Source organism: Sciurus vulgaris, assembly GCF_902686455.1.
Source record: "Sciurus vulgaris genome assembly, chromosome: 18".
Lineage (NCBI taxonomy): Eukaryota > Metazoa > Chordata > Mammalia > Rodentia > Sciuridae > Sciurus > Sciurus vulgaris.
Genome location: NC_136479.1, coordinates 28,075,711 through 28,088,031, shown reverse-complemented (window position 1 = coordinate 28,088,031; position 12,321 = coordinate 28,075,711). Strand labels below are relative to the sequence as shown.

The window sequence follows — 12,321 nt, the reverse complement described above, 5'->3', positions numbered from 1 at the left end:
AACAGCTGGTCCCCAGCCACACAGTCCCCAGAGTTTGCCTGGCAGCCCTGGGGCTCCAGCCTGCAGTGGACAGGGGGCCTCCTGAGCAGACAGGGCAGGGCCAGGACCCTGAGAGCGTCTGCCACCCAGGCTCCTCTGACCTCCACCATTCCTCGGACCCTGTGGCCCTTAGGGACGGATGAGGGAAGCTGCTGTCCAGGGCTCTGTCCCGAGTCCAGACTCTTTGGGGGTCACTGTTGGGAACCTGGAACACAGAGCAGGTCGAATTCTGAGCCTGCGGTTACCACTCTCCCTGGCCCCCAAGTGCTGATGGGTGGGATCCTCCAGTGCCAGGCAGTGTGCCCAGCACCAGGGACAGTGCAGATCCTGCCCACACTCTGGAGGAGGGACGCAGAGAAAAGGCAGAGGCTTCAGTCCCTGAGAAGGGCTGGTAGGGAGGCTGGCAGGGTGGCCTGGCAGCAGGAGGGCGTGTTTGAACCTCGCAGAGGTCTGAGTCAGGAAGTGACCAGGGGCAGGACCGAGAAGGTGGGATTTTATTCTAAGTGCAAGACCTTCCTGAAGCACCCCCATGGATGTGACCTTAAATGGGTGTCTGTGCATTATTTAAAAAAAAAATCTCCTGGGAGGGGCATCTGTACCTCCAGACAGGTTGTTTCACCAAAGTGTTCCACGCCAGATGACCCACTGGTGCCCATTTGTGCCCCGGGAGCAAGGGCTGTGAAGTCCCCAGAGCGGGGCCACCCGCCCCAGCACTGCGGCTGCGCGGCGCTTCCTTCTCCCTCGCTCCCTCGCCGTCTTTTTTCTTTCCTTTTTGTTTTTGGAAGCAGTGCTGCTCTGAGATAATCACACTTCTGGGAAGCAGGGCTGAGAGTCTTGTTTGTTCAAAGAAATGTTTTCCTTCCACTCTCGAGCGCGGCGATTGCGCTGTAAATTGCTGGATTCTGCCAGTGCTCTCCGCCCACCTCTCCGCGGGCAGTGGCTTCAGCCCTGCGTGGCCCAGGCAGGGAGATGGACAGCAGGGCCTGGCAGGGCGGGGGTCCAGGAGGGGCCTCAGATGGAGGAGCCCAGTTCGGTGGCCCCGTGGCAGGTAACAAGGGCACTAGCTCACTTTATTGAGCACTACTGTATGCCAGGTGCGTGCTGGGCATTTTTGCTCCTCTGCCCTGCTTACAGAGAATCAAAAGCACTGGCTTGCAGGGACCCGGGACCAGGTGGCCCAGTTAGAGGCCAGATGTCACCTACTCTGAAGTCACGGTTCACTGGCAGGCTGGGAGATAACCCACCGCCAGTCTCCCGTTTTCATTCTAGAGGAAATGGAACTGAGGAGGTGCTGGCCTCTGTTTGGGTTCTGTGTGAGCCAGCGTCCCAGGTCTCCCTGAGCCCACCAGCTGAGTTGGACAGTGTTTTCACCACCTCAGACCCCTGGTTGTAGGAAGCATTTGCTCACTTAGACAAGACGGAGGCTCCCAAAGAGCTTCTGGTTTTGTGGTTGTGATTGCTGATATTTACCATAATTGGAGTCAAGTCAAGAAAAGTCTAGAAACCCAGGCCCAGGCACACAGGGCTCTGTCTGCCATAAGCTCGGAGCCATCATCCACGTGGTGTGTGGCCTCTAGAGAATTTCGGAGGGTCAAAAAGGCAAATGATGTCTCAATGGCAAAATGAAAATGGATTTAACCTCACAGACCCTCTGAAAGGATCTTGGGGACCCCCCAACTTTCCCTGCCCCTGACCTGGCTTAGAGAACCATACTTTTTTTTTTTTTTTTTTTTTTTTTGTGCCAGGGATTAAACCCAGCTTAACCCCTGAGCCACATCCCCAGCCCTTTTTTGTATTTTATTTAAAGACAGGGTCTCACTGAGTTGCTGAGGCTGGCTTTGAACTCATGATTTTCCTCTCTCAGCCTCCCGAGCCGCTGGGATGACAGGCCTGTACCACTGCACCTGCAGTTTTAAAGCAATCATTCTCAGGACTGACTCCTCAAGATGCACAGGGAACAGGCTGAACGCCCCCCCCCCCCCCTTTTTTTTGGTACTGGGACTTGAACCCAGGAACACTTAGCCACTGAGCCACATCCCCAGCCCTTTTTATTTATTTATTTTTAAAATTTGTAGTGATTTATTGTGTTTTACAACATATCAGTCTTTCACTGATAGAAATGAAAAGATTAAACAGGGTCCTAACAACTAATTTGAAAAGTACTAAAATTGACAATGAAAAAAACAAATACTACTAATGAAAACAAATACAAATGGGGGAAAAAAAAAAACAACCGGAAGTGCTGTAAATTGCCAGAACAGGATAAACGGAAATGAGTGAAGAAAATCTATAAAACACACAGGGCCAAGCCTGTGATCCTAGGGACTCCAGAGGCTGAGGTAGGAGGATCACAAGTTTGAGGCCAGCCTCAGCAACTTATTGAGACCCTGTCTCAAAATAAAATACAAAAAGGGTTGGGCACGTGGCTCAGGGGTAAAGTACCTCTGGGTCCAATCTCCATAAACCACCCCGAAATCAATTAACATGTGAGAATGTGTTAAGGTTCATCAGGGAAACGGATGAAAACTGCAAGTAGGACACAAGCCTGCAGGAGAAACGTTAGTCTCAATGCCGAGTGTCCCGAGGACGCGGGGCACAGTCCCTTAGCGATCTTCCAGCATCAACTGGAAGGAAGGCACCCAGGAACACCCATTCCACTCCTAGACTGGAAACCCAGACGGCGACCTGGTGACTCAAATGACAGGTGGGGACAACAACGAAGTGCGGAAGTAGCGAGAACGAGGACCCGCGGGACCTGCGGAATGGGGCAGGCGCAGAACCCACATACATTCAGTAATCTCCTGGACCTGATGGGTCCGTGTCCTCAAGGTCGCCTTACCCGGGGCCGCAGATGTGGAGGCAGAGACCGAGAGTCCCTCGCGGGGGTCTCGGCCTCGAGAGGTTGGAGCATGGGGCCCCGAGGCTCGTCTTGGCTGCAGGGACGCCCTCCTGGGCGCTGCCTCCGGGGTACCCGCAAGCCCGGTCCCGACTGGAGAAGCCAGGTTGGTCCTCTGGGAGGAAATCCCAAGGACTGGCACCTATGCCATCCACTGCCTCGGGGTCTGCCCCAGGGGGGCCCGCTGGCGCTGGCGCAGGCGCAGGCGCTCCTCCCATCTGAGCTCGTGGGCTGTGAAGCCCAGGTGGTCCGCGCAGCTGCTTCCGGTGAGGGTATGGTGCCCAGCGGCAGTCACCACAACCGGTTCACGAATCACCTGGTCACATGTCCCTTCTCCAAGGCAAGCCTAGTGGTCAGGGCCACCCCGCATTGGGGGATAGACAGACATCCTTCAGGAACTGCTTCTCGAGCTCCTCATCTCGCTGCTCGCTGGAGATCTTAACAGGGCAGCTCAGGGCCCTTGAGCTCTTCCATCTCAGCTGCTGCTCCGTCCAGGTGAATGGGCCCCTTTTTATTTTTTATTTTGAGACAGAGTCTCACTAAGTTGCTGAGGCTGGCTTAGAACCTGCGGTCCTCCTGCCTCAGCCTCCCCAGTCTCTGGGATTACAGGCATGGGTCAGCGCACATGCCACAGAAAACGTAGGTTCCTTTACACAAAAATTCAGGCCTTTGCCTCCCTTAAATGAAGAATGCCTACAAATCAATAAGAACAGATAACAAAAAATCCCAATGGCCGTTAAAATACATATATATTAAAGAATGCCTGCTTTGGCCCATAAAAGAAATGCTAGGGGAAAATACACTGTGATATTATTTGTCACCCACCAGATTTGTAAAAGCAGAAGTTAGAAATACCTTCTGTTTCTATTGGCGAGAAAATAGAGGGACTACATGCTCTTACATTGTTAATGGGAATGTAAATTGGTTCCACCAGCTTCCGTGGAAGACCATTTGGGCAACAGCTATCAAAATCACAAACTTGTGTACCCTCTGACCCAGCAACTCCACTGCTGGGAATTTATTTTACAGATCCTTGCACATGTGCAAGATGAAATAGATACAAGATATTAATTTGCCACATTTTATATAATTGCAAAACTGAAAATAATCAAGATGCTCAACCACAGGGGATGGGTTAAATAAATTATAATACATCTATCCAGAGGAATATTATGACTATACTATCTAAATGAGGCAGAGATGTGAGCAGCAGTGGCAGATTAAGAACCTTTGAAAATTCACTCCTCTATAAAAGCAACAGAAAAACTGCAAAAAATGATCAAAACCAGCTTTTTCAGAACTCTAGAAATTAACCAGACGATTGCATCAAGCCAAACATCTATTCAAGAAAGACAGTTGAGAGCTGGATGCAGTAGCGCATGCCTGTAATCCCATCAGCTCAGGAGGCCGTGGTAGGAAGATCGAGAGTTCAAAGCCAGCCTCAGCTACTTAGCAAGGCCCTAAGCAACTCCCTGAAACCCTTTCTCTAAATAAAATACAAAAAAGGGCTGGGGATGTGGCTCAGTGGTTAAGCCCCCCTGGATTCAATACCTGGTATCAAAAAATTTAAAGATTAAAAAAGGAAATGTTGATGGGCACTCTCTGCTGGTGAATGTGTGGGTGTGAATTTTCCCCCTTTGTTCTATATCTTTGAACTTTTCAAAATTTCCAGAAAAAAGCTTAATAGAAAAGTTCACCTTTACTTGAACTGGTTGTGGTGACTGCTAGGTGTGAAAAATCAGCCCAGTTCCTCTGTGCATGTGTGCAAGTATGTGTGCATGTTCAGTGTGAGCGTGGGGTGTGTGATTACATGCGTGAGACTGAGCGTGAGCGGTGGGGGCTGGGCACACGGGGCCCGATGTGCATTTGAACACACCTGACTGGGTGAACGGTAACGTGTGTTACGTGAGGGTGTGCATGTGGGCAAAGATAGATGTGCACGTGTGAACAAGTGTGTCTGCAGGTGTGAATCACGAGGTGATCTGTGTGCGTGCAGTGTGAAGTGTGTGTCAATGTGAGTGTGAGTGTGTGCAGTGTCTGTGGGCAGGGTGTGTGTGGGTGTGTGAGCAGATTGTGAGCGCCAGTGTGGTTCCACGTGTATGCTTGTGACAGTGTGCGAGTGTGCACAGGATGAACGTGTGAGGGTGTTTGTGAACCTGGGTGTGGAGTGTGAGTGTGAGTGTGAATGTGAGTGTGTGTGGTATCTGGCTGAGTGTGTAAATGCTGGTGTGGGTCTGTCAGTGTGACTGGAGGGGCATGTGCTTTGCGGGCAGGATTGGCCCACAGTCCCACAGTCCAGGTCCCACCCAGAGAGGGTCCCTGGCCAGGCCTGGGCCTCAGTGGTGAAACACTACCTCCCAAGCAGGCCGCAGCCTCTCCCAGGATCCCGTGGCTCAGTCCCAGGTGAGCTGGGGGCTGGTGGCTAGAGTTGGGAACACCATCACCCTCAAGGGGCCTGTGGCTGTGCAACAGCTACTGATGACAGCCCTGCATGGTGCCTGAAGCATGTGTGCTGCCTGCCTGGCGCTCTTTACCCAGGTCCCCTGCCCCACAGGAGGCCAGGCCTCTGCACTCCGGGACCCTCGACTCCCAACTCTGCAAGACGCCAGCTCCTTCCACGCCAGGAGCCTGAGCTTTGGGGAAGCAGGAAAGCCTCAGCCCTGGGAAGCCTGTGGTCCTGAGCTGCACAGAGGAAACAGCAGGGAAGGGTGGGGACGGCAAATCCCTTGCCAGGACTGCATGAGTGTCCCTGGGTGCCAAAGTCAGACACGCACAAGACAGTAACAGGAGAGGAAGGCCCCGCCTGAGGAGGGGACTCCTTGCCTTGTCCACAGAAGTCCCCATAGCCCCCAATCCAGACTAGGGCCCTTTGCCAGAGTGCCCACCCCACCCACTTCCCCCTCCTGGGTGGCATGTCCACCTGCTGAGCCTGGAAACACCGGGCATAGAGCAGGTCTCGGTGCCTGTGAAGGGTGCCACGATGCCCTCACCATCCTCAGCCACGGGCGCTCTGCTCCCTCACAGAGGTCTGGAGACGGAGGTGCAGGGAAAGACCCATGTGCTCCAAGGCCACCCCATTCATACTGTGCCACTGCGTCCTTTGCCAACAGCCTAGAACAAGACCTCTATCCCCATCATGCTGGGGTGGGGGAGCCGGTTTGGGCTTCACCCAGGCCTGGCTCCGCCTCTCGGCCTCAGGGGAAAGAGGTGACATTCAGATCCAGGGATCACCCCAAGACTGCATGGCACTGCACTGGATCCAGCAGCTTTGAGCAGGGTGCTGACCCCTGAGGTCTCCCCACATCATTTGCTAAGCGAAGGGCTCCTCAGGACTCCCTGCTCTGAGGCGAGGCTGCTGCCAGGCGCCCCAGCATCCAGAACACTAAAGCCAGCAATGACTCCATGGAGCCGGGCGTCCCGGGGGCCACTGAAGCTTCTCATTCCTGCCGTCCCTCCCTCCTCTGGCCTCGCTTCCTGCTTCTCGAGGCTTCCAGTGCAAACCCTCCACACACGCAGGCCCTTGGCTCTTTGTCGAAAACAAAACAATGACTTGACGTGAGGCCATTTTGATTCTCTTTCCTTTTTATCTTTTAGAATTTGGACAAATGCCAGGCAGCCCCACACTGCCAGTGAGCTCCAAAGGCAGGCCTTGGCCTTTTGGGGACACTTCACACTTTGTGGATTCCCTGGCACAGGACTTCTCAGAGGGCACCAGCTCAGGAGTCACCCTGCCGCAAGGCCACAGGCCAGGCCCAGGCCTCACCTCAGGCTGGACCACAGCCCTGGGCGCAGGCAGACACTTGCCCTGCCAGGAGGCACTTCCTAAAGATGGCCCCACACTGACCCCCACGCCAAAGGGTCTACTGCATGGGGCCCTGACATGCTTCCTAACCCTCGAGTCTGGCAGACCCCAGAGACTGCCTCTCAATGGACTGTGTGGAAGTGACGCTAAGTGATGTCCAAGGCTAGGACACGTCCTCCTGGCTTCCGTAGAATGCTTGCTCCTGGACTCAGCCACCATGTTCTGAGGAAAGCCAACCAGCCCACGTGAAGAGGCCACATGTGAGGAGGCCACACGTGAGGGTGCTCTGGCCCCAGCCCAGGTCAATGTCAACACTACCATCCTTCACAACTGTGGGCCATCTCTAGAGGACACACAGTGTAGGCACCTCTCACATGACGCCCTGGAGCAGGAGATTCACAGACGCAGCAGAAGGGCTGGGACGTAGCTGAGTGGCAGAATGTTTGCTCAGCAAGCGTGAGCACCGGGTTCAACCCCAGCACCGCTGGGGAGCGGATGGTGGGTGCCAGAGGCTGGGGTAGCAGTGAGCAGAGCTGGTGTCAAATGCGGCCAGGCTTCAGTGTGGGACGATGAGAAAGTTCTGGAGGCGGTGGTGGTGATGGCTGCACAGCAGTGCAAATGTGCTTAATACCACTGAATAAATGCTTCAGATGGTGAAGTAGGCTTTGTTTTTTAAAACATATGTAAATACATGTACTTAAGTTGGGGGCAGCTGCCTACCTTCAGTCCACCAGGGGCCTCTGTGCAGTGTACAGCCTGCGCAGCACCCCGGTACCCTCCCCGCCTTCTGGGCATCCCTGCCTGCCAAAGCCAACTGAGTTACCACCTCCCAATGCCCCCACCTGCTGGCCTGTGGCTCTCTGGTCTCCATCCATGCATCCGTTTGGGGACACTGGCCACCAGGCACACCCACCTTCCACCAGAAGTGAACAGCTCCTTGGGCCCAGGATGGAGAGTTTGCAGGTGGAAAGGTCACCATCCTACTGGAAGGACATACAGCTGCCTGGCTTTGTAAATCAAGTTCACTTTATTTGAAATTTTTCACATGCCACAAATTTACATGAAAATACCCATTTAGAATGTAGTTTGTTAGAACACCAAATTTAGGGGTGGACATCCCCGTGAGAGGCCACACGCGGGCAGTTCCACCAGCTGGGCAGGGATGGGGAGGTGGGTCATCAGAAGGCAGGAATGGTCATTTAGCACCGGGCCACAAGATACTATGAGACCCCTGGGCCAGGAAAAGGCCTCGGTCCCCCTCTCCCCTTGCCCCAAACCACCCTGAGCTCAGCTGGTTCCAGGCTAAGCACACAAGGCAGTCCAGGGGCCTGGTCACAGGTGGCAGTGCAGAGGCTGAAGGGAGGGTGCCACTGTGGGACGCATGCCACCCACACATAGCACATGCACATGTGTACACACACACACACACACATAACAACGCTCCCGCCTGCCGTGGGCACCTTCGCTCACACACGCCCATCCCTTGTACACAGGCGGTGGCCACAGCTCCACTCTGGGCTTCGCAGCAGCAGCTTCCATGACTCTGTGGCCGATGCAGCCAGTCAGCACCCGGCCCCGCGGTAGGGGCGGTAGTGACGCGAGGCCCGACCTCAGTGTTGCTTGGAAGCTCTCTGGAGTAGAGCGACTGCCGGAGATGCGTCCCACCTGGGTGGGACCCGCAGGCAGGCGGAAGCTTCTGTGGGGTACTTGTCCACTGTGCGCCCACAGACCCTGGAAACGTCTCCCTTAGAACCCTGTGCCCCCAAGTGCAATGACAATTACAAAGAGCCCCTGGCGCCTCGGGTCTGGGCCTCCTCTTCCCGCCTCGCCCTAGTCTCTGGTTATTTCCTGCAAGAGCTCTGCGACTTCCAAGCCCTAAAGGGAGCAGACCACAGCGGAGGGCGGCAGAAGCGGGGTGAGGGCCGCCCCATGCTCCCTAAGGGCGCGCCACTCACATGGGACCTGGTAGGGACATGCTCCTGGAGCCCCAGAGGCTCAGGCTCGGCTCCCACAGCTCCAGGCCAGCCCACGTCCGCCCAGTGAGTGGCCTCCAGCACTGGGTGCTGGTGCAGGGAGCATGGCCCTCAAGCCAAGCCCAGGTCCCCTTCAGCCGGAGCAGCTCGGCGGGACAGGCTGTGGTCCCGAGCTTGAGCCTCCCAGCTGGGTCCTTGCAGGGCCTCTGCAGGGCACTGATAGGCGGAAGTGGACCCGTCCTGAGTAGGGAGGAGGGAAATGCTCCTGTCTCGGGACAAGACTACTTGCCATAAAAACAAGGAAAGCCACCGCAGGGCAGGAAGGGACCTGAGGGCAGAAGTGCAGCTCTCCTCTGGCTTTCCTCAGGCTCAGATGCCTTCCCTTCAGAAGCCCAGTGCCAGCATGGCTGCTGAGGCCGAGTGGGCTGCAGGGCCTCCAGACATGGGCCTGTGGGGGCGAGAGGCGAGATGGTGTGGGCCGAGACGGAGGCGCAGTGACAGGAGGTCAGGGGGTTTCTCTTTTTAAGAACAAAGGAATAAACGCACTGATCTCCTCCCTCCTTCCTACCCCCCAGTGAAAACTCACGTGTGCACACATGCACACTGCAGATGAGACCCGTGGGTGCAGACATGCACACACGCAAGCACTGATGTACACTTGGGCACATGTGTGCAGGTGCAGACACACAGGCACACATGCGTGCACACACAGGCACACAGGCCATGCTCCTTGGGAGACAGCATATGGTCCGCCACTGAACGGCCCAGTCCTGCCAACTGGGGATCATTAGGGTGGGTTCTCTTTCCAGGGTAAAACGATGCAGAATATAAATTGCAATTAACACGGGTGCCAAAATAGCACTTAGCGAAAATAAGCACGTTATTAACATCTGTCTCGGTTGTAGAAGAAACAGAAATTCTCACTCTAAGTCAAAGGACTGTTGCAGGGGACACTAAAAATACAAGGTCTACTGTCTGGGGGTGGCTTTCCAAGGCAGCGTGTACCCCCGGCTTCTCTTGAACAGCTCCCGCCCCACCCAGCCCTTTTTATGAGAATAAATTAACGCTGCTGGGTAAAAATGCTTGCTCCTGAGAAGAGGCCATCCAGACGAGAGAGAAACACAGCTCCAGCCTGGTCGAAACACTCCTAGTGGCAAGACAATGCTCCGCGCGAGCTCAGAGCAAAGAGGACAGGCTCAGGCCAGGGTGCTCAGAGCCCAGAGCCACAGGGCCTCTGAGGGTGCAGGACCTCCGGGTCACATGCCTCTCTCCTGGGCCTGTCAGGCTGTGACCAGCCACACGCTCACTTTGAGGAGAAGCCATCAGTCCCAGGGGCCCACCACATGCAGCCTGAGCACCCTCACTAGTGGTCTTCAGGTTCCAGTTTAAAGTTCTGAAATGTCCAGTGATGGGGTGGGGTGGAAATCCTCCCCCACTCTTCACCTTGTCTACAGCTGTGTGAGACCCTGGTCCTGCCCCCAGGGCCCCAGGTGGCCTGTCCTACGGCCTGCAATGTCAGGAGGGGATAGGCTGGGTTTGTAGCTCTGCGATGCTGAAGGCTCCAGGTCTAGCCAGCAGCAAGGGTCCCTTCGCTGGCTGTAGCCTGGGGCAGGATGGGGGAGACCTGTGATCGAGAAGGGGGTGAGGACTCCCCTACACAGGAAAAACAAGGGCAGAGGAAGGAGCCTTGTGACACAGGCCCACCTGTGCAAACAAGAGTGAGTGCAGAAGCGAGGAAGAGCGGGATGAGGCCAGACACGCACCTCGTGGAGGCCATGACCAATCAAGCGGCAGGCTGGGCCCCAACCACATGGGAGGGCCTTGGGGTTCCCTGGGCACAGCTTCTGAGCACTGTTTGCCTGGCGCGCCCGAGGATGGCAGGCGCCCACTCAGGGACCAGTTTACCCTCTTCTTCACCAGAGAGGAGGGTGCAAGACACCATGCACAGTGCAGGAACCCGTTGCCATGGAAACCCAGGATGAAAAGAGCAGGCTGGGGCCCAGCAGTGAGTGAGCCTGGTGGGCTCTGCACCCCCAGCCCAGGGCATCGGGAGGCAGTCAGGCTGCAAGCATCGGGATGCCCACGGCTGCAGGAAGCCGGTCATTACGGCCAGGGCGGGAGTCCAGGAAGACAGGACTCAACCAGGGTTTCTCAGCCCCTCAGAAACCCCCCGCCAGGGAACGATGGCACTAGGAGTCTCGAGGGAGCAAAAAGCAGAGGCAACAGACAACAGCAGCCAACCAGGCAAGTATGAGGCCCAGACACCAGAAGGCCCTTCCTCTTTTCTGGAACAGCTTGGTAGGATTGTTTCTAAGAACTAACTAAGGTCATCTGCAGCAGGGAGTCTGACCACTTCCAATCTTAAGCATCCATTCTGGGTTTTAACGTGTCCAGTTACTCTAACAAAGCCCAGTACCTGTGTATCTCCTCAGCGGTGCAAGACCTTCAGGGGGAGCTGGAGTTTCTAAAGCCCACCGCCATGAATGGTGGCCCCATCTCCTCAAGCACAGCCCAGGAGGGCCCCGCCCAGCAATCCTGCCCAGGGGTCCCCTCTGGGCCATAGGCATCCTCTAGGAAACATCTCACAGACATAGTTGGGTGCCTTTTTCTTCATGGTGCTGGGGTTGGAACCCAGGGTCTCACACGCTTGGCAGGCGCTCTACCACTCAGCCACCCCACCCTAAAATATCTTCATGGGAGAGAGCACCCCAATTCTGCAGCCACCAAACTTGTGGACATCCCTCCACCCCAAGGAGGACCCATCTCACCCCCCACAGATGGGCAGTGACCTGTCCATGGGGCCTGATGGCTGGGGACACTGACACAGGAGCAGGGACTCTCCTCAGGCTGAAACAGAGCATGGGGCAGGGCCAGAAGCCCACCTAGCACCCTGGCATGTGGGAAGCCCCTGGGGAGTTGACGATCCAGCAAATAAGGCCCTGTGTGGGAGGCCACCAGCCAGGCCCCACAGTGGCCCACATCAGTGGCGCCCAATCCCTTTTCATCCCCCAGAAAACAACCTCACTAGCGACCAGTCCTCACCAGAGAAAGCAAGAGGAAACACGGGGAGCCAGGGTGGGTGCCGCGGGGTGGCCAGAGAGACACTTTCTTCCTCTGAAAAACCACGGGGTCCCAGTGTCCGCAGGCTCCTCGGCGGCCTGCAGGGGGCAGCAGGGTGTCCTTGTGGCAACTGAGACCAAGGGAAGCTAACCGGTGCTGGTTGGCCTCTCACCACCACAGGTTTGGGGGCTCCTCAGCCACTCTGCTTTTAAACAAGGTGATCTCGTCCAGGTGTACCATGGGCACATCTCGGATGACATCTGTCAGGCCCTCGTGGAGCAGAGGGAAGATGACGACGTTCAATGCGGGTCTCTCAGCCTGAAAACTGAACCAGAGACAAGTGTTAGCAGGAGCACGCGGGAGATCAGAGGCCAGGTGCGGGGAGAAGAGGAGGCGCCTGAAGCCCTGGAGTCACCCTGATGTGGCTGATGAGGACACAAGCCATGAGGACCCTTCGTGGGAGAGCTAGAGCTGGGAAGGGGAGGGAGGACACAGGCCAGCCAGTAGGAGGGGGTCCAGGGGCTGCTGAAGAGGACTCCACGAGAATCGGA

At 55.9% G+C, this 12,321-nt stretch overlaps 1 protein-coding gene across 3 annotated transcripts in view; it reads right to left on the bottom strand.

Annotated features, from left to right (window-relative positions):
* Window positions 1–7,745: 7,745 nt before the first annotated feature.
* FBXL18 (F-box and leucine rich repeat protein 18) overlaps window positions 7,746–12,321 on the bottom strand; it is a 38,794-nt gene continuing 34,218 nt past the window's right edge. For all 3 annotated transcript variants that reach the window (XM_079120061.1, XM_079120062.1, XM_079120063.1), the window contains one exon: window positions 7,746–12,095. In XM_079120061.1, the coding sequence (XP_078976187.1) occupies window positions 11,939–12,095 (157 nt within the window). In that variant the 3' untranslated portion in view covers window positions 7,746–11,938. The remainder of the gene's footprint in view (window positions 12,096–12,321) is intronic.